This window comes from Hippocampus comes, unplaced genomic scaffold (assembly GCF_001891065.2).
Source record: "Hippocampus comes isolate QL1 unplaced genomic scaffold, H_comes_QL1_v1.1 scaffold81, whole genome shotgun sequence".
NCBI classification, from domain to species: Eukaryota; Metazoa; Chordata; class Actinopteri; order Syngnathiformes; family Syngnathidae; genus Hippocampus; species Hippocampus comes.
The window spans coordinates 571,587-591,835 of record NW_017806179.1 but is presented as its reverse complement, the minus strand read 5'-3'; the positions used below and the strand labels follow the sequence as shown (position 1 = coordinate 591,835).

At 52.2% G+C, this 20,249-nt stretch overlaps 4 protein-coding genes across 5 annotated transcripts in view; 1 reads left to right on the top strand and 3 right to left on the bottom strand.

Moving 5' to 3' along the window:
• tbc1d30 (TBC1 domain family, member 30) overlaps positions 1–6,619 on the bottom strand; it is a 7,628-nt gene extending 1,009 nt beyond the window's left edge. Inside the window, exons 1-14 of the mRNA XM_019897464.1 lie at positions 6,107–6,619; positions 4,922–5,086; positions 3,104–3,165; positions 2,688–2,753; positions 2,492–2,617; positions 2,205–2,390; positions 2,062–2,131; positions 1,838–1,936; positions 1,577–1,745; positions 1,395–1,500; positions 1,214–1,320; positions 1,005–1,135; positions 712–909; positions 4–172 (exon numbers count right to left, since the gene is read on the bottom strand). Of these exons, the coding sequence (XP_019753023.1) occupies positions 4–172; positions 712–909; positions 1,005–1,135; positions 1,214–1,320; positions 1,395–1,500; positions 1,577–1,745; positions 1,838–1,936; positions 2,062–2,131; positions 2,205–2,390; positions 2,492–2,617; positions 2,688–2,753; positions 3,104–3,165; positions 4,922–5,086; positions 6,107–6,503 (2,051 nt within the window). The 5' untranslated portion in view covers positions 6,504–6,619. The remainder of the gene's footprint in view (positions 1–3; positions 173–711; positions 910–1,004; positions 1,136–1,213; positions 1,321–1,394; positions 1,501–1,576; positions 1,746–1,837; positions 1,937–2,061; positions 2,132–2,204; positions 2,391–2,491; positions 2,618–2,687; positions 2,754–3,103; positions 3,166–4,921; positions 5,087–6,106) is intronic.
• Positions 6,620–8,103: 1,484 nt separating this feature from the next.
• On the bottom strand, positions 8,104–12,979 carry tmem19 (transmembrane protein 19). Of its 2 annotated transcripts, none has more exons than XM_019897597.1 (8): positions 12,875–12,979; positions 11,061–11,208; positions 10,011–10,124; positions 9,700–9,837; positions 9,559–9,635; positions 8,983–9,160; positions 8,614–8,823; positions 8,104–8,535 (listed from the first exon to the last, which is right to left on the bottom strand). In XM_019897597.1, the coding sequence occupies exons 1-8, from the start codon at positions 12,878–12,880 to the stop codon at positions 8,375–8,377; spliced, it is 1,032 nt and encodes a 343-aa protein (XP_019753156.1). In that variant the 5' UTR covers positions 12,881–12,979; the 3' UTR covers positions 8,104–8,374. The 2 variants fall into 2 exon arrangements, with proteins under 2 accessions (XP_019753156.1, XP_019753157.1); XM_019897598.1 differs by lacking the exon at positions 12,875–12,979 and adding an exon at positions 11,889–12,116.
• Positions 12,944–17,765, top strand: kics2 (KICSTOR subunit 2). The gene is made up of 5 exons (XM_019897587.1): positions 12,944–13,056; positions 14,696–14,764; positions 15,208–15,474; positions 15,719–16,013; positions 16,805–17,765. Exons 1-5 carry the CDS (start codon positions 13,035–13,037, stop codon positions 17,622–17,624), a joined length of 1,473 nt encoding a protein of 490 aa, XP_019753146.1. The 5' UTR covers positions 12,944–13,034; the 3' UTR covers positions 17,625–17,765.
• Positions 17,766–20,150: 2,385 nt separating this feature from the next.
• LOC109532581 (SLIT-ROBO Rho GTPase-activating protein 1-like) overlaps positions 20,151–20,249 on the bottom strand; it is a 6,930-nt gene continuing 6,831 nt past the window's right edge. The window contains exon 9 of the mRNA XM_019897463.1: positions 20,151–20,229. Coding sequence (XP_019753022.1) covers positions 20,151–20,229 — 79 coding nt within the window. The remainder of the gene's footprint in view (positions 20,230–20,249) is intronic.

Sequence of the window (20,249 nt, the reverse complement as noted above, 5' to 3'; positions counted from 1 at the left end):
TGCCTGGCCGGAGAGCCCCGAGCGCGGGACGGGGCGGAGGCGCGGGCCCCCGGCGGGGCGGAGCCGACGCTGCTGGAAGCGCCGCGGGGCTTCCGACCCAGAAGCAGATGATTGATGGCGCTGCTGGAAGGGTTGAGTTGGGACGCCAGGACGCGGGTGGCGGCGCACTTGTCTGCGGCAAGGTGAAGAGCGAGAGAAACGTTCAAGCGAGCGGGATACAAACTCTTCTCAACTGGCAAAAAGGTTTTGCATTTTAGTCTCGAGCCAAATCAAAACAGAAAATGGCGGCAGTTATGGCGACGCTCCAAGAGTCACACAAAGGCAGAGAAGCGCAGAGAGAGAGAGAGCAGCAAGTTGTTCCCAAACAGCCTCCATTGTCCTCAAAAGAGAAGGTGAGGTGGGCAAAATTGGGGTGTGTGTGTGTGTGTGTTCGCTTTACGATTTGTTTAAAGAAATCTTGCCATGTCCATTTTTTTAAAAAATGTTTCTCAAACCCTGTGCTTTTTTTTCTCTCTTTTTTTGCAGCGCACTGTGCCACGAAAGCGCTCGTTTGGCAGTAATACCGTCACGTCGGTGGCAGTTGTCGCCACGGCTGCGTTTGTTCTGCAGAAATCCGGGACTTGTGCTTACGTGGGCGCCTGCGAGTCACAAGGTGCTGTCAAATTCCCTCTTTCGGCCCCGCCCCGAGCGGCGTCCCCCGCGGTGGCCCACCTGCGCGTATGCAAAGCTGCGTGGCCTGCTGCTGCTGCCGTCTCTTGATGCGAGCGTACTGCTTGGTGAGCGCCTGGATGTCGGTGCTCATGCGCTCCATCATCATGCCGTTGATGGCCGCCTGGTGTTCCGCCCTGGCTCCTCCCCCCACCGCGCCCGGACTCAGCTCGGCGATGTCGCCCTGCTCGGCCCGCTGGTCTGGACGCAAACGGCGTTGGCTCGTGCGTCATTGCGGGGGGTTGCGCCGACACGCGGGTCGACCCGCTTGTGCGCGCGCACGGATCTCGGCTGACCTTTGAGGTGCCTTTGGTACCGCTGGATCTCCGGCGCCAGCAGCCCCCCCAGCGGGCCCAAACAGCCGAGCGCCGACATGACCGCGTCCTCATCGTCCAACTCCGCCGTCTCGTCGTCGCTCTCCCAGCCGCTGGCGACGACATCGCACAAAACGAGTCACCGGCAGGCCCCCCCCGTTTCCCACACCCGAGAGCGCCCCCACACCCACCTTGCAGCGGGCTTGACCGAGGTAGGGAAAGGCGTGATGTTGTACGTGTATTTCTCCCTCAGCTCGGCCAGCTGAGGGAACGGAAACACCGCCATGCCGTAAACCTCCTGAAAGAGATTCCCGCCTGGCTGTTGAAACGGCCTCCAGGTTTCACATTTGCGGCCCCCCCCCGTCCGTCTACCTGGATGAGGTCAGGAGGATCGATGAGGTTGCGGTCCAGCATCTCCTGAGTCAGACGACCCATCGTGCTATAGAACTCGTCGGCCGTCTGGCAATACAAAATCCTCCTGCGCGCAACGGGAAGGGAGTTGGGCAACTTGAGCGGACGGCGGGCGCACGCCGGGGAAAAACGCTGACACTCACTCTCCCAGCCTCTCCCAGATGGCGAGGGCCACGCGGAAGAGCACCTCGGAGCCCTCGAAGAACACCGAGTCCCAAATCTTGAGCACGGTGGGCGCCGGCAAGCACGTGGCGAACATGGTGAGGAACCACTGCATGGTGAACACGTTGGTCAGCGGCGGCTCGTAGCTGCCTGCCGGACACACACACACACGCACACGGACGGCCGGGATGTTTTGGCTCGACCTCCGCAGAGTGAAGGGCGGGCGCCCGATGATGTCATACCTCCCGCCTCCTTATTGGCCGCCTTCTGCAGGTGGTGCAGGTGTTGGGACAGGCGGGGAAGCTTGACGCGCAGCAGGTCTCGGAACACCGCCATGTCCACTGGTGGAGACAGCGCGCGGGTCACGTGACGCGCGTGCTCAGGCCCGATGTGCCTGAACGTTTCTTTTTTTTCCTTGAAGCCAATCGAAGAAAAAAAAAAAAGTTCTGTGTCTGTGCTTGCGTACCTGACAGTGCCCGGAGGTTGTTGGCAAAGTAGCTCTCAGGCAGCACTTTGTCAATCAGGTAGATCATAACCTGCAGATGACATCATCATCATCATCATCAGGCAGGCGCGGCGAGTCACGGCGAGGTCGGCGTCATCGCTCACCTTCAGCGCGTCGCTCTCGTCTCCCTGCGTCACCAGCAGGATGAGCGCGGCCAGCACGTTGAAGCCTTGGCAGTAGCCCACCGCCTTGTTCCAGCGGGCGTAGGCCAGCAGAACCCGCTTCAGGACCACCCTGTCCTGCTCCCCCTCCTGGCCGCAGTAGGAACTGCAACCCGTTCTGTGCAGGTCCTGCGAGGTCAGAGGCCCAAACGCTTGGGGCTATCCTTTTGTGCCGAGCGACGACTCTCTACCGAAGAGCGCTTGAGGACTTTTGTCGCCGCTGCGGTTACCTTGACGATCTGGATGCCCAGCGAGTCGTCGTCCGGGTTGCTGCGCTCATTGAAGGCGAAACGGAGCGTCTTGTCCCAGTCGATGGAGATGCTGTGGAGGTATTGGTCGGCCAGCGTCAGCCACACCTACGCACACGCGCAACGGTGAGTAGTGCGCGCGCGTCGGTCGCTCGTGGGGCGCTTGCGTGCGACTCACCCGCTTCCTCCATTCTTTGGGGACGCCGGTGGGAAGTCTGGCCACGGCTTTCAGGGCGTCGTACCACTGCGGAGCGCACAAACGCCACGTGATGCCGATGATTCAAGCAATGATTTCATGACTTTGCTTGGATTTATTTCATGACACAAGTTAAAATCGCTAAAATGTAAATTGACGAGTCAATTTGTTGCCTTTTTTTTTTTTTGGGAAGTAGACAAATGGTCAAACTTTTGCAATATGGGCGGTCACTCGTTAACATAAATGTGCAATCGTTTACAAAGATCAAATGGAGGCAACTGGACTCCGTTTGGTGAATTTGCTGTGTCGGTTCTTGTTTTCTGAAAACATTCCAAAATGATTTTTGCAACGATCCCGTCGGGTTGGCTGAATGTATGTTGTTTGTCGGAGTTTTGAACCTGCTGGAATCCGTTCTTCCCAACAGACGGTTCAATGGTGAACTTCAGCCTCGTGTCCACTCCTGCCAACATCAACAAATCCCAAATTAGTCGTGGGGGGGGGTGGGGGCAAATACACGTCTTGACTTGCAAATGCTAGTATGTCAATTTAAATACAGAACTGTGTAAGGACTCGTGAGCATGTTGAGCTAAAGTTTAAAAAATGGTTAATTTGGGTGGAAAATAAAGAAACAAGACGGCGCTGCTGTCCTGTTTGCGCACGCGCAGATAACTCGGAAGTGTCGCCGTCCTTCGACGTCGCGGTGCCACAAATGAAGAGTGCCATTTCAATTCGAGCCCACTCGCGACATTGATAGGGCCCCCCCCCCCCTATTTGAAAAGGCGGAAATAAAAATGGAGCCCGGGGTCCGCTCTCCATCAAGTGGCGCTCGAATGAGTCGAAAAGTGGCTCGACCTGCTCGATCGGCCTCGTCCGCTCGCTCGTCGACGTTGTCCGTCATTGCCGCTGCTTGCTTGTTGACTTTGTTTTTCTCTCTCTCTTTCTCTCTCTTGCTTGCCCGCGCGGGGCTTTCGGACAGGATTAGCTCACGCCAAATCCCCTTTGGTTGTCAATCACTCGCAGATTAACGCCGTTCAACAGTCGTAACATTGGGCACACCCCTCCACATCGAATTTGTTGACATTTGCACACAGAAAAAAAAACCAAGCCAACCCCTTTGTATTAATGACAGAGCGAGGAGTGAGATTCGTGATTCCCTCCGCGCTAAAATGTCTTATTTCCCTTTGATAGCGGTCCGACGGCGCTTGTTTTTGGTGACGTCACGGCCGCAACGACTCTCGGCGGCGCGCGTGTCACCTGGCTCGAGCGTGCACAGGAGCCTGGGCGCGCTCCTCGAGATGCCGTCGCGCTTCTTCAGCACGCTGCTGTGGGCGCGGCTGAGGCGCCGCCGCCGCCGCCGAGACGCTCCTGCCGCATGCTGAGCCCCGAACCGCTCCGACGTGCAGTCAGCTCATGGTGGGAGAGCGGCCGCTCGATCTCACGTCGTCCGCAAAAATAAGAAGACGAGTTTTTGGGTCCCCAAATGTCCGATTTTACGGATGATGCTCAACACCTCTTCCTCTTCATCCTTTTTTTTTTAATCACGTGATCAGGAGGAGGCGCGAGGATGCAGGAAGCAGCAGCAGCGGGGGGAGGAGGAGGAGGAAATGCACCACCGGGGTGAGCTCATTCCATTTTTGTTGAAGGTTGCCATCCTAATGACTACAGTCAACGGTTCTGAATGTGGTTGTAGTTCCATGTTCATTAAAAAAAGTGAATAAATACCTTGTTAGCCCAGCAAAAAACACCACATTCACAAAAGTGTAACTAATACTAAATGTTATCTGTAGTTTTGTTCGTTTTTGTTTTTTTTTGGGGGGGGTGCAGGTGTGCTCGCAAGTGCACGGTCACGACTTGACAAGCCACCATTTGGTTGTTATTCGTCGGGCGCAGGGCTAGTTTCTTGCTCATCAAATTACAGGCACAAGATGGCAGCACAGAGCGATTTGTTTTTTTGTTGTTATTTGTTGTTTGTTTTCACCACGTGCGTTATTTTTGAGTGGGTGCCTTGCAAGGCCACGCAGAGATCCAAAGCTATTATGATTGCTTCCACATTGACCCCCTAATCATCACGTCGCATCGCTTGTTGTGGATCGGTGTGAGCGCACTACCAGTCGTCTTTCTATTGCTTCATCGCTTTGCTTTTGTGTTGACCTCCACACTGGAAAGCTCCATTCTTAACTTGGCCGATCAAGATGAGCGCGATGAGCGTTCCTTACGTCGTTTCTTGGAGACGGCTTGAAGGCAGGCGGTGATGATGTCGTAGTTCTTCTGCAGTTTGTTCACCAATCGGTCCCGCCGCCTCAGCTGGCGAATCAGCTTGGCCGACTGGATGCTCGTGCGGTACTTGACCTCCTGGATGATGGCGCGGAGCTCTTCGGGCTCTGTCGGGGAAGGGCAAAAAAAAAAGCCAATCCTTAGTTTTGTCCAGTAGCTTTGCTTCCATCATCTCTTGTTCGACTAAAGTCGATCCGAACGACACAGTGGCCAACGTGTTTTTGCATCGAAGCAGAAGACGGTTTACATTTTCAGTCAGGCAGCAGAGAGATTCAAAAATCAGCTGTCGTGTTACATGATGATGATGATGATGCTGAGTATGCTGCGCCTGTGAGCAGCTCGGGAAGTCCAACGCTGGGTGTTGACACTTAGCATTGTTTCACTTGACCGGGGGCAAACAGCGACCGCCCACAAAAGAATGTCGACTGTCAGCACGCTCGTTAGTCTTTAGTCATGTCCAAAATGTTTTTCGGGAAAGTTGGGCCGCTCCAATCTGATCCAAAGAAAACAAAAATCTCTTGATCTGCCGGGCTGGCACCGCCTTGCTGCTGTGGAGATTCTCGCACGCCAGCAGGGGGCGTGACATGAACATGATTGTTTTCTGACACGCTGAAGCGTTTGTGTGCACGACAGACAGCTCATTCTGGTCTCCCTATGATCACTTTACTTTGGTTGCGAGCCATAAGTTCAACACGTTGCGCGCGCACACACACGCAACTTCAAAGAACCTTCTAAAACGGTTCAATTGAATCCTTGAAATGGAAATGGGCCACAGTTTAGGTCGTACCTGTTTTGTTACACGACAGTGCAAATGAAACACGGACACATTTGCATACTCGGCATAGAGCCTTTAAAATGTGCGAACAAAAGACTGTTTATGCGCATGCACGTTCGTCGAAAATAACTGCAGTGAGATGACCGCAAGAGTCGTTTTACCATCACTTTGACGGAGGACAAGCGCAGGGACAAACCAAACAGTCAAACCGACGCGATTGAATGCAGACTTGAGTTGAAAATGGAAAAAAAAGTGCAACTCCAATCCGGCGACTGGAAAGTGATCCAAAGCGGATGACTGAAGGCCTTGGGGGAGGCCTGAGCCCACCTGACCGAGTGTCGTTGTCGCTCACCTTTGCGGGCCAAATAGTTGACCTGGTGGCGCCTGGTGTGTTTCTCCTGGAGCTCCTGCAGGAAGCCGGAGCCGGCGTTGCAGCGGCCCTGGAAGGCATCCGGGCCGGACGCCTCGGTGGAGCTGTCCCAGCTGTCCACGTTCCTCTTGGTGCTGTACGTGTCGTACAGCTCCACCAGCAGGCAGTCGACGATGGACGTCCTCGGGGTGGCCGCGTCGTCGCCGCTGTCATTGGCCGGAGGAGGAGGAGGAGGCGGCGGCGGCGTGGGTGACGCCGACCGCGAGCCACCGGGGGAGCCGGCCGGACCGATCCACCGCTGGAAGCCGGAGAAGGCGTCCGCCCCGGCCAAATCTTCCTCGCATATGTCAACTCCCCAAAGTTGCAGCTCGGAGGACATGGCTGGCTGAGCACACAGGAAGTTTCTCGAACTACTTTGTGCGCGCGGAATTGAAGTTTTGCTCAAGGTGCAGGCTCGGAGGACGGAGATGACGCATCGCCGCGCTGCTCCGCGCAGGTAAGGACCGGCCGATCGAGGACCCGGACACTTTTCACGATTCCTTGCTTGCTTGCTTGCTTCCTTCCCTCCTTCCTTCCGTCCTCCCTCCCTCCGTTCCTCGAACTTTGACGTCCCACGCGATTGGCCTGCCCACTTTCGGCAGAACGAACTCTGCCAAAGTTCTGCTGGCACGACAGGTGCGACGGCTTCCGACGACCAATCAGAGACCAGATCCCAAAAACACAAAAGCCACCATTCCGGTTGGCTTCCTGCGGCCTCGTTGTCGTTTCTTCCTTCAAATTGCGTCGAACTGGTATTTGAAAGACCAGTTCAAAGTAATCCAAACGTGACTTTGGTAACAGCATTTTAATAGGCGTGAATTCGATGTTGACCGTGATCGATGTTTTATATGTTAACAAACTCAACAATCCGTCCGGCTAGGCTCAACAACACAGATGTTTCATGGTTTGAATAACTGGGTGACATCATCATCATTATCATCATCATTTAATGGTAGAAAAGAGAGCAAAGGAAATACAGAAAATATTTAACGTAACTCTCTTGAGATTTGGGTGAGCTCCCTGCCGGCTTCCGTGGGCCAGGTAGCGTCACGTGACCAAAACACGCACCAGGAAGAAGCGGAGCACAAAAAACAAATTTACAAGGTTTAAAGAAGGGGGTCAAGAAATACAATCCTGTTAAGAGATTTACAACGAGGTGTTGGTGTTTGGAGGGGGTTATTTTGTGCCTTTTCCAGTGAGCGTCCATGAGAGAGGTGAGTGGCATTGCCATTTCATGTATGGTACTGTATTGTGTTGTGTACTGTATTGTGTTGGAGGACGAGCGAGTTTTTGCATATTTATATGCATATATTACTTGCGCGTCATAGGAGACACGCGTCAAGTGGGGTTCAAAGTGAGAAAAGAGGACTTTTGATAAGAAGCCGCCGCCAAAGTGGACGTGTATGGCGTTGCACTTCCGCCTTCTGTGTGTACGTCATCGGCACTGCAATGAAGCGTCACTGACGCGCGCCTCAAAACGAGACTTGATTTTCCAAGGCCACTTTTACACGCTACAAGCCTTGAAGCCCCGTGACGTTTTGCCCTTCACTCGTCGAACGAGGTGACGGTGAGGAAAGAAGCAACCACGAAGCTTTGTGGGGAAACAACCAATTTGCACCCGAAGGAGGTCGTCGCCCTTAGTGCAGTAAGGGCACACAAACTTTTCTCCCTGGTTGATTTGCCTTGCACCTGACACATCAGGTCTTGAGTTTCCACTTGGGTTCAGCTATTTTTTTTTTTTTTTAACATCCAATTCCTGTGGAGTGCCCCAGCCCGCGTGGACAAGATCCGTAAGCCAGAATGAACTCTCATGAAATAATCAACTTGTTGAATTTTTACGTTTTATTTCATAATGCTTTTCGAAATCCGATATTGTAGAGTGCCATTTTCCTTAAAAACGAATTACTACAATGTGTGGTTTTTTTTTTTCTTTTTTTCCCCCTGGAACAGATTCATGGCATTCTATTCATTTCTGTGAGTTAAGTTGACTTGTGCGAGGATGGTCACGGAGCAAATTAAACTTGTACCTCAAGACATGATTGTTTTGTAAATGTTTTGTCGTTGTAATCCCATCTGTGCTTCGGCGCTTGATTTCTATCCACAAAACGGCACAAATTAAGTCGGAAATAGAATAGTTCTGTTTCTCCTGGAGAAGTGTATAAATATATTTTATGGTCTTCGTTTGTTTGTCATTGTCAACAAAATGTCTCCCTAGTGCGGCCACAAGCCCCAGGCCATCCCGGGCAGCACGAGCGCCACCAGGACGGACGAGAAGAGGTTGACGGCATTGTTGTCCAGGATGGGTCTGCCGCTGATCCAGTGCGTCGTGGGCGACTCGTAGCTCACCACCTTCCCGATGCTGGCATCGAAACCTGCCGACACACCAACACAACCCGTGACACCTTTTGCCTTTTCCTTTATTCGGACGGACCGATGGCGCGCTTCTGTACCCGAGTACTGCACGCTGGCTCCCAGGAGGGAGTCCAGGAGGGAGCCCAGCAGGCCGGCCGCGCCCCCGTACAACACCAGCGGCCACTGGGGGGCGCACTGCTGAAGCTCGCTCAAGAACAGCACCTGTGAGGCCAAGTACGCCCCACCCACTGCCAGACCGCCCAGGAAGCTGGCCGCCAGGCCCACGTGAGTCACGCCGCCGTTGGTTCCTGCCAGGCAAAGTTCAAACGTGTTCATTTCCTGTCCAAATGACACACTTGCGAGCATGCAGGCATTCCAGTCCAGTCCAAGTTTTGTTTTCCACACTTGCTTGGGAACCCTGTGAAACCTTTCTCGTTGTTTGGGGTTTGTTTTTTTTTTTCGCTCACCTTCGGGGACCTCCTGCCAGGTGGTGATGAGCCTGGGCCGCGACGGGCTGAGGACGGGCCCCACCTCGGAGGCCCAGGTGTCACCCGCGCTGCACGCCAGCGCCCCCAGAAGCGACAGGCACATCCACGATGCTGTGTACTGCCGGCCAAAGTCGATGGCCATCTCGCCGGGGCCCACCTGCCACCGCAAAAACCACCACACGCTCGGCAACTTATAGCATTTTTTACGGTTAAATTCCAATAATTAAACCTCTGCAATTTTTCTGAAGTAAAATTTCAGTCTAAAAGTAGTTTGGCGTTAAAAAATTGAAATTCCAACTCAAATGGCAGATGAGCTTCAATTCATTGGCGCCCTCTTGTGGCATGCGTGTGTCTGTGAATTTGTAAATGGGATGTGGTTTTGGGAAAAAAAAAAAAAAAAAATGAGGCCGTGTGTCGCCAAAATGGCTGATTGCAAACGGGACGTAACAGCATTTATATGGTTTGTGAACTGGCGATATAAACGCCGGCCTTCAGTCCTCGCACTATTCCACAATTCTGCTTCTGGATCTTTCCAGGTTTTCTACCGGCACTCACCTCGATCATGTAGAGCAGCGCCAGCTGCGTGGGAACGCCGCCGTTGCAGAACACCTGCACCCAGTTTCGCTGGCCGCCTGACGCAAACGGCAGCCACGTAAGAAGTCGGACGGCCCGCGCAAACAGCGGCCGTTTCCCCACCTTCCTTGAAGTCGGCGTCCATCTTTTTCTTCTGCGCCGCGCCCCAGCGCGTCAGTTTGGACGATGTGACGAAGAAGGCCAGCAGCGCCGAGAAGAAACTCAAGTTGGCCATGGTCAGCACGAAGCCCACAAAAAGTGCTGACGAGACAGTTCAACCAAATCCAAATTTGTTGCACTTCAAAATTAAATCGACTCGTTTGAAGGAGATGTCACTGTTTTCCAGCGCGATAGAAATGAAGTAGTCCATTCGTAATGTCATGCGAGTCCACGTTTCTCAGTGCACTGAGTAAGTCAACACGGCGCCGTCTTACCTCCCAGCGCCCCCGATGCATCCAGACTGCGTCTCTTCAGGGCTCGGATGGTCAGCACCACCGGGACCAAGATGGAGAAGAGCCATCGCCATGGCGACACGGGCTGCAACGACCCTGCGTAAACACGCGCACCCTAAGGTGAGTACTGAAAAAACAAAAAAGTACAAATACAAAAGCCCAAATGTTTTTTTTTTTGACTGTCAAAGGACTGGCTGCAACGACCCTGCGTAAACACGCGCACCCTAAGGTGAGTACTGAAAAAACAAAAGTACAAATACAAAAAAAGCCCAAATGTTTGTTTTTTTTTGACTGTCAAAGGACTCGACGCACGCACCGTTTTTGCGTTTGGGCTACGATGTCGTGATCATGATGGTGAGCGCATCAAAGTCTTCCAAATGTAATCGCTGTCAAGTGGACTTTGGCCTCCTTTGCAGCAGCCAGTGGCTGCCAGGTAAAAAGACGATTTGAACCGCCCAACACGACGGCCGGCACGTTGGATGTATGCGTTTTGTTTGATGGTGGCTCTCCTTGCCCTTTTGCATGGGCATCGCAGTGCCTTCATTTTTTTCCACTTTGTTATTGAGCTGCAGCTGATCTCAAGCTTGCTCGCAGCACAAAATGGCAACTTGTCACGGGTAAACCACCGTGCCCGCGTCATTTTTATTGAGGTCTTAATTTTTTTTCCCTCTTAAATTTCTGAGGCTCCCATGACCCTGGCCATTGCGGTGGAATTCATGGAAAAGCCGCAGGCCGAGCGGAGCGCCTCGAGCTGCGCGGATGACGGTTCGATTTTCCTTCTTTTCGCAACGGCTTGAAGGGCTCTTTGTGCTCCGTCCTCAGTCAATCAATGAAGGCCCTTCAACGCCGCGGCGTGATCAGGCGTGCACTTTATGGCCTGTTGGATAACCGTGCATCAGATTAGTCCGCGGAACTGTCTAGAACATGGCTTGTCAAAGCTCGGGCTGCAAAAACAAAAACTAAATCGCCTCCGTTGAATCGGAAGTGAACTTGGCACTCGTTTGCAGTCAACGGCATGACTCGGGCACTGACCGGAATATATGCTGAGTGTGAGGGAAAGCATCCAGAAGAAGAGGGAAAGTGCCAAAGTGGTGCACAGTAGGATCATGTCGCTCATCATCTTGAAGGTGTCCTTCAGGGGAGGGCCGCCCGCCTCAAAGGTCATCCCGTACGTCGTGCTCTGCACCCAAAGCAGGGAAACAAAACCTTGACGCTCAAAGGCTGCGAACCTTCCATCAACTCCAACAATCCCGGGTGAGATTCTCGCAGATGGGCGGGAGAACAAAATGCGACAAAGATGGCACGGCTCAAACTTTGACTTTTCATTTCAGACGCCGACTATTTACCCTGGCGCACACAAGTCGATGTTCGAAATAGAAACTCGTGAGGCGCTTCGTGAGCCCATCTCAGGACCCCGCGGGCCTGGCTGAGGGACCCTGCCCGATTGCTCACTTGCATCGACGTTTGGTCTAGGCGCGAAAGGGGCCTCTCTTTTTCCTCGAATATCGATCGATCGCATATCTGGGCCGGCCGCTCCCCTCCCTCGTAACGGCACGGCGCGCAAACGCCTTCCGAGCAGCCAGCCACGGCCACAGTTGATTCGACAACCACGAGGACCGCTCAGATGGGAAGCCTTTCCTCACACAGGCGCGAGTTGCAAAAGCAGCATCTCGAAAACGCACATTTTGGTGTCGTTCAAATTTCAATGAGCATTTTCCAGGTCGGTCGGTCGCCCCCCCCCCCAAAAAAAACAAAAACAAACGGAAAGCTGCAGCTGTCACAAAGCGCTTTAGTTTCCAGAACATGTGAACAAGAATACAGCGGAAAACAATGACTTGAAGGAGCTTGTTGTTCACTCACCGCGCTTGACAAGATTCATTGTCACTTTTATTTGCCCTCGACACCAAACATCAGGCAACAAAACACTGGCGCTACTAACGGGAGTGCGAACCAAAACAAACGCAACTGCGATCTTCAAAACGACACACGCCAAAAAATAAAACTAAATTAAATAAAAAAAACCGAGCCGTCAGGCGGACACTGTCGTTGCGGCGGACGACAGTGCACGCACCTTACCGGAAGTCAAAAGGAAAAACTTCCGCTGACGCGCGCAAATAAAAGCCAGTTGTTTTTAAAGCGACAGAACCGAAATTCGGCTTCAACGCAATGGCCGCGTTTACTGAGAACGTGGCAGAGGGAACCGTTTCTCAAGTTTTGTGATTATTTCATTGAATTTTGTTGCTGTTTGTTGTTTGGATGATCGCTTCATTCCACAGGTCCCAAAGTCATGAGAAGAAACTGCGTGCTCACTGTCTGTCTATTGAATTTCCATTTCAACGTTTGATTTCTGCGGAAAGGTATGTGATCGGCATATGTCGATCAATGCCTTTGATTGGCGATCACGCTCAACTTGTACTTTTCAGCCTGTGGGCAGTGTCGCGTGCCCTCTGCCCCGTTACCATGACACCCCGCGTCTGTAAACCAAACAAAAACGCTGCCCTGCGGAGTGGTATCGGCGGATATCTCTCGTGGATAATCGGTCTCGGAATTGGCAGCATCGAAGATGGATCGCAACGGCCCTCGTTCATGCATGTCGAGGACAGATCCTCCCAAAAGTCTGGACACCAATGCAAAAGCACACGTTTCTTTTTTACGGCGATGGGAATATTCACAAATCGGGCCTTCAGTATGATTCCCATCGTTTGTGAGGCAAAGGATGAAGAACATCTCGTATGCTCTATTTTAAATGCGTGAAGGTAAAATCACTTTCCCTTTTTGTTTTTGGACTTTTGGCACTGCCCTCGGTCAAAGTGAAAAGTAAATGACACCCTTGATATTTGCCTCACCTCCATCTGGTGGCACTTTCGGTGTTGAAAGCGCTCTGTGTGTTTTTCCCAGGTGGGACTACCGCCGAGTTCCGCCAAGCAGCGGTGAGGAGGATGCTCTTCTCTTCTTCTTCTGTGTGTGCAAGGAGCACTTTGGAGTCCAGTCCTGCTTGTGGGTGGGATGCTCAGCTCCTCTTATGAAGGTGAAGTGCAAATTGTGGCGAGTGCGGTTTGCAAGTCCGTCGATCCCAGTTAGGACAGCGACTTTGTTTGTTGGGCACCCCTCCGCAATCCCCTTGTTGTTACCGCACGGCACGCGTGGAGCGTTCCATTTGCTTTCGCTTTGCGCGTTCTTGTTCTTTTCGTGAAGCCACGCCTGAAGGCGGGCCGGTCACAGCATTGCTTATTTGATGTTGTTTTCCAGATTTGTTCAAATCAGAGTCTTACGACAGCAAAGGCGATGAGGTTCCATAACCTTCACCGGCCCAGCAACGAGTCCCAATTCGGTCCGTTGGTTCGTCGTCTCCAACTTGGCAGGAAGTCGGTGATCGAAAATTCCAAGCATTTGAAAGCGCAACCTCGATTGGTATTTTGGAATGAAACAAAGGCGTAACCAATAATGTTTTGAAGGAAATCTTGAGAGGAGCTCAACATTCAAGTTGCAGCAAGTGGGATGAAGTCACGTGACGTGGCAAAGGGGTCACGGCGTGGAAAAAAAAAAAAAAAGGAGCTATTTTCCATGCACAAGCACGCCTCTGTTTTGGCTCCCAGCGTGAAAATGTGGGGCTTTTATGAACTTCTGTAAACTCGAGACCATGGGCCTGTGGCTCTCCGATGTGGTTTCATGGCAAAAAAATGATCTGCTCTCCGCTAGAATTGCGTGTGTGCAGCGATGCACTTTGTCTTTACTTTGACGGCAGCATTTTGATGCGAACGACAAGCTTGAAGCCCTTTCTTGAAATGCATGAACACGCTCCACTAAAATTCAACTCGGCCTGAGACTTGATTTGGTGCTTTCTCCAATGTTATTCATTTTCTTGTTTGTCATTTCATGAATTCTTTTTGCTCCACGTAGAGCACTTTGTTGTTTTAAATGGCTCCAGAACTACAGTTGAGTTGAGTCGTCAGAAATCCGTCTGTAGGCGAGGCAGACATTGCCTGTGTACTTGCTTAACTGGAGTACAGCCCCACAATTCTCAATGCTATTCGTTCGCCCTCTGATAGCGGTTCGCATGCTCGTGAGCATAAAGCTAAATGACTTTATTCAAGTCTACCTCACGATTTGGCAGAAAGGATCGCAAATGGCAGCAGATTTTTTCCACACAGACTACTAACAACGACGATTAACCTGACAAACTTTCTTTTTGACGGAAAGAGTTGTCGCGAGTATACAGTGGGAAGTGTCTGTGGGATGCTTTTCCTGAAAATCCTCTCATGTTCTCGGTACGGGCCATCAGCTGCTCATTTGCGGTTTGATGGTGAAGTTGCGATTAAAACGCTGGTCGCCATCATCGTCTGTATCTAAACGCACGGTTACACAATCCGACAACAGAACAAGCAGGCAGTCTGTCACATATGAAAATAACCTCTGTTCATGGATGGGGGAACAAAAATTTAAGACTACAGCTTGGAAAGGGGAAAAAAAAAAAAAAGAACGGCGAGAAAATCCGAGTGAATGTTAGGACGCCCATTGATTTCACACCCGGATTACCGCAGAGAGGAATTTGAATCCAAAATGACGCAGACTCAGCCACGCTGTGGGACACATTTGTCATCTGGTTCTTCAAAGTGGGTTACTTCAATACTTGAGTTGTTTGCTACCTTATCGGTCTGTCAATCCAGGCTGCGACTTCGGGGATACCCCAAAGAAGAAGCCAGACGCACCATGCGAGCACTGCACTGATGCTCTCGGTATGCACAAAACACACACCTGAACATATTGACAAAACAACATGCCAAAAACATTTCAATAGTTCCATCATAAAGAAAGAAAAAAAAAACTGGAGTCCGGGTCCAGTGTTTGCGTCTGTGGTAACACGTCTGAAGAAAAATTAACATTCAAGTGGGACGGAAAAAGGAAAAATCCTCATTTGTCACTTGTCGGTGTGCTTCGGCGCGACTTAATATTTTGTCCCTCTGGGCTCGCCGTAGTTTTCTACGACGACAACATGGCGGTGATTTGTTTTCCGCATCCGCTTTCGTTGTTTTCAAACCGGAAGTATTTTCAATTCTGTTGAATGCGGTTTCAGGCACTCTGGTGAAAAAATACTTATGAGCGAGTATTGCGAGAGGAACGAATGGCGTTTTATTTGCGACCCTTGATAAAGCGCGACTTGGCTCGATTCGCTCTTTAGCTGCGAGCGAGCGCTCGACGGCGATGGCGGCGGAAGAGGAGCTTCCGTTGCTCCGGCCGGTACCCCGCGAGCAGGCCATCCTGGAAAGCTTCTTCGCGCAGCTCGGCGTGTTCTCCTTCGACCGCGCCAAAGACTACGTGGAGAAGGAGAAAGAGAACAGCAGCAGGAGCTCCGGCGCCGTCTGGGCCGCGTTGCTGGCCGCCTTGGCTCACCTGGCCGCCGCCGAGAAGGCTTACCACAACATGACCTTCTTGGGACAGAAAACGGGTACGGGACTGACTAAAGCTGCTTTCTCACTAAAGCTTCTCTCTGCCATAAACATTTTAGTTGCGCATCAGCATGTACACGCGGCCTCGTGTCATTTTGTGCAACACAGTGGCGTTTGTCTGATGAGACCTGTGACAAAGTGGAAAAAAAATCTATTGCCTGTTTGTTGTGTATCTACCAGAGGGTGCCGCAGTACAGCGTTTGTCTGACCTGCCCACTTTTTTCCCCTTTTGTCGCACTGTAGGAGGTCAGTCGTTTTTCAGCCGCAAGGACTCCACGCGCACCATCTACACGTCTCTGCACAACGAGCTGCGCAAGGTGGTGACGTTGGGGCGGCACGGGCAGCAGCAGGGCTCGTCGTCGGCGTACCTGGAGGAGCTCCTGTGCCACCTGGCCGAGCAGCTGTGCCACTTGGCGCAGGCCCGCGTGGACATGGCCGAGCTCTACGAGAAGATGCACGCGCTGGCCGGACAGAAGAACGTCAACGGCGAGGCGCTGGCGACCGCGCTGGACGCCGTGATGCACAAGTACAGCTCCAGGTGAGTCCGAACAAGGGCCGGGTCGTAGACGGTCAATTTCCATGGGGAGAATTTCAGAGGTAAACCAAATGAGAAACATTCCATGGAAATTAACTGTGAAATGGGGGGAATTATAAATCAATGAATCACGTTTATTCAGAGAGCACGTTTAAAAATGCAACACTTGTGAGTTGGGCGACTTTTCACAAAAGCAGACAAACCACAATTAAAAGTGGGTGCAATTCAATACCGAAAAAAACAAAACAAAAGCTTTGTTGGCTTCAGGGAAAATAAAACAAACCACAAAATCATAAATCAAGTAAACAGTTAAAACTGAGATCAGCTTTGAGGATCAATTTGGGATCCACATTCCCAGGCCATACATTTCAGTGTGTCACTGAGGAGCGAGTCGGTCCGTCCGGTTGCCGTTGGCGTGACCTTCTTTGGAAACGAGCCTTTTTCAAGCCTCCGACCGGCTGAAATGTTCTTCCGATGAGGTGGCTTTTCCTTTATGCGCATCAAGAATCGTACAGGAGGAGCATGACGTTAATTGCGGCCAAGAAAACCCAAAACACAAAGATGCCGACGTCAGAGGGAGAAAAGTACTGAACGCGGGCAGCCCCCTTGTCTCCAGGGACGGACGAGCAAGTGCCAGCCCGCGTGGGAATAAGCCATCCCTGACGCCTGCGTGCCACGTGTACTATGAGGAGCATGAAATGGTCTAAAAATGTCCAAGCCCAAAAACGGGCAGGCCGCCGAGGCCCCCCCCCCCTCCCCCGCATGCGCGGCGCTGAATTGAGGATCTCCCCCAGGTTCCACCACCCCATCCTGGGCCGCGTGGAGGAAAGCTTCCAGACGGAGGTGGACGTGGTGACGCAGCTGCTGCGCTGCCAGGCGCAGGTGTCGGAGTGGCGCTTCCTGCCGGCGCTGCTGAGCCTGCACGGCGCCGCCGTCAAGCTGACGGCGTGGGGGCAGCTCTTCCAGCGGCAGAAGGAGACCCGCAAGCATCTCTTCGGGGGCCAGTCCCAGAGGAGCGTTCAGCCGCCGCACCTTTACGCCTGGCTCCAGCGCTTCCAGGCGGCCCTCCTGGCCAAGTTCAGCTTCTACTTCCACGAGGCGCTGAGCCGCCAGACCACGCCGGCCGACATGCGGGCGCTGACCGCCCGCGCCGCGCCCGACTACCACGGCAAGATCTGCTCCTTCGTCCGCAGGCACGACGGCGCCAGCGTGTCGCTGGTCTTCGACAACCGCGGCTCCGAGAGCTTCCAGGGCCACGGCTACCACCACCCGCGCTCGTACCGCGAGCCCCCCAAGGGCGTGGAGCAGTTCCCCGCCGTGGTGTCCCTGCCATCGGGCGAGCGCCCGCTCACGCACTGGCCCAACGTGGTCATGATGATGGGCGACCGCGCCGCCGAGCTCAACGCGCCCGACAAGGTGGTGCACTTCTACGACGACAAGGTCCAGAGCACCTACTACTTGGCCCGGCCCGAGCCGCACTTCACCCTGGTGGTCATCCTGGACGGCCGCAAGTCCGACAGGGACCTCAACGTGGTGGCCTTCCTGCAGGAGATCTGCGGCGCGCTGCGCAACTCCAAGCCCTTCGCCACCCTCAAGCCGGGCTCCAAGGGATGAGGAGGGCGCCGCGTCCAAGACTTGGGCCGGACTTTGACTTTTCATCTCCCTCTTCGTTCCGTTTGGATGGCAAGGGCTTGGCTTCGCCCCCCTCGCCCCCTCCATTTATTTATTTTTGCCTCAATAAAGATTGCAAACGCATCTTGTGGCATTTGGCATTATTGAAATAATCAGCGAAAATGAACTCCGCTACTTTTATTGTTGTTTGTGACCAGGCCAGTAACCGCATGAATTTGGTGTCATCTGGTTGTTTCATCGAGAGAAAAATGTCACAATTTGACGTGTTCCTGTGTCATGCAAAGGTGTCCAAGTCCGGTCCTGCCTGTTTTCCGTCTCTCCCTGCTGCAACATACCTGATCCAAATGATCAGCTCCTCAATCAGCAAGTTCTTTGGGACCCTGAGAATGATCCTGATCATTTGAATCGGGTGCGCTGCAGCAGGGAGACACGGAACGCAGGCCAGACTCCAGGAACGCACTTTGACATCTGTGCTTTCATGGCTTCATCATAATCACTCGGTATCGTTTTCATTGGAATTCATTAGAATAAAAGAGTTGGACATATTTTGCACTTGAGGCACTTTCACAAAAGTGGATTTAAGAAAATGAAAAACAAAAAACCCGAAATGCTGTGTGGGCTTGAGTTGTAATTTATTTGGAATATAAATACGAGACATTGATACGATTCATTTTGGCTACTATATATGAGCTCACGTGACGGAAGCTCGGGCTTCAAACACATCAACACCAACAGACGAGAAGAGTTTTCCTCTTTTCACCCCCCCCCTCCCCCCCAACGCATCAACATGTGATGATGCTACATGCCGAGTACATACATCCGGTTTCCTAAGTGCAAAAAAAGTCACCATGGGTTCATGTGAGATTTCTTTCATTCCGAGTGCTGCAGCGCTTCCTTCTGGACATGCGTGTGTGGTGCGACCCCCCTGAACCCCGAACCCGACAAAACATGGAAAAAAAAGGCACTTTCACATTCACTCGCTCTCACATTCGCTGTGCTGTTCAAGTGTTTTTTTTTTTTTTTTTTTTTGGGGGGGGTTGGGGGCATTTTCAACACGGAAGCCCCGCCCTGTTTACTTCCTGGGAGGTTAAGGTTAACTTGTGAGTTGAGTGCAGGAGTTCTCAAACTTTCGGGGTCCAGCGACCCCCTCACAGGGGTGGTGACATTTTTGACCAGAACGTCCTCGATCAAAGCGTAGCCATTATTTTGTGGTATTTTTCATGATCCCAAGTCCCGTATTTTGAGACCCGATTAATTGCAGGCCCCCCACCCCATTTATTTTGAAAATTACCCCACACCATCACTCACTCCCGATTATTTTCGGCACCCCCGGGGGTCCGGAAACCCCAGTTTGAGAAGCTTTAGTGTAGCGAGCAGGTAAACCTTTTGACACACGCATCAAGAAAGTGGCATGCTTGATTTCCGTCTTGCGCTCGCATGTTCGGGCACTCAAGCCAGGCATGAATCATTTGATCACTATTCGAAGTAGATCTGCGCGTACAAGGCCAAGGCAAGCGGTGCACACGTGCGCGCGCACGCCAGAAAAGTTGCCTCCACGCACGGCACCCTGTCTGAACGGCCCCCCTCTCACCTCAGAAAGAAGGCGGCTCTTAAAGTTCTGAAGTAACATTCAATAGATGAACAGTCGCTTAAAAAAAAAAAACATTCATTCATTCAGTAGTTAGCTGGACGTTTGTATTAGCAGCAGAACTGAGTAGAGAGAGAGGGACACCCCCCGCCCACCGCCCTCAAAATAAATAAAGATAAAAGGAGGAGAGATGCCAGGTCACGGCACAGTCCCAACATTCACTTGACTAGAACTACTGGTTTAGGTCCCTTACGGTTTGTCTGAGCGAGCCCGGCTCACGCCGGCTCGCCGCTTCTGTACAACAAGAAGAGAAGACGGCAACCTGACAACACACAAATATCAGCATTAGCAGTGGGGGAATGCGGAAAAGCATTCAGGTGTTCTTTTGCACCCCCCCTCCCCCAAAACATTCCCATCCCTCCAATTCACGCTCTTTACATTAAAAAAAAAAAAATCATCGTCTAATCGGACTCCTCTTCTACGTGTCCAAATTTTATTGAAAGCGTTGCTCACGCACCCTTTTGGAAGCAAAGAATGTTTGATGTAATATCATGGGTGCAGCGGCGCCTCGACGTTTCACTTCATTCGACTGCACTTGAGCTCCTCAGCGTCCACGCATTCTCTCGTGAGCGCGGTACTCATCTTTTCATCAAACCCTCACTCGTCCGAGCCTACTCGGGTGGCCCGTGGGGGGGCTGCAACAAATGGATGGTATTTCCATTCATTTCAATGAATGGACCTTGTTTTGCGAGACGAGTGATGACTCACCAGTCAAGGTCGCACCGTCAATCGCAAACGCCTCGGCATTTTTCCCGTTTCTACTTTTCACATTCTACGTTTCACTTCATTCGACTGCACTTGAGCTCCTCAGCATCCACGCATTCTCTCGTGAGCACGGTACTCATATTTTCATCAAACCCTCACTCGTCCGACTTTGTACCCTCAAAATGTTTGGCGATACCCTGTTCTCCTCCCGCGGCCCGCTTGCGCCCGGCGTGGCTCACATGGTGCAGGATTTG

Bases quoted from the DNA above. Each gene is read 5' to 3' on its own strand.
- kics2 (XM_019897587.1), top strand. From the start codon at position 13,035: ATGCTCAGCTCCTCTTATGAAG. The intron at 13,057-14,695 runs GTGAAGTGCAAA...CTGTCAATCCAG, and splicing joins GCTCAGCTCCTCTTATGAAG to GCTGCGACTTCGGGGATACC. The intron at 15,475-15,718 runs GTACGGGACTGA...GTCGCACTGTAG, and splicing joins CTTCTTGGGACAGAAAACGG to GAGGTCAGTCGTTTTTCAGC.
- tmem19 (XM_019897597.1), bottom strand. The intron at 8,824-8,982 runs GTGAGCGAAAAA...TTTGCCTGGCAG, and splicing joins CTGGCAGGAGGTCCCCGAAG to GAACCAACGGCGGCGTGACT. The intron at 8,536-8,613 runs GTACAGAAGCGC...GTGTGTCGGCAG, and splicing joins AGCCAGCGTGCAGTACTCGG to GTTTCGATGCCAGCATCGGG.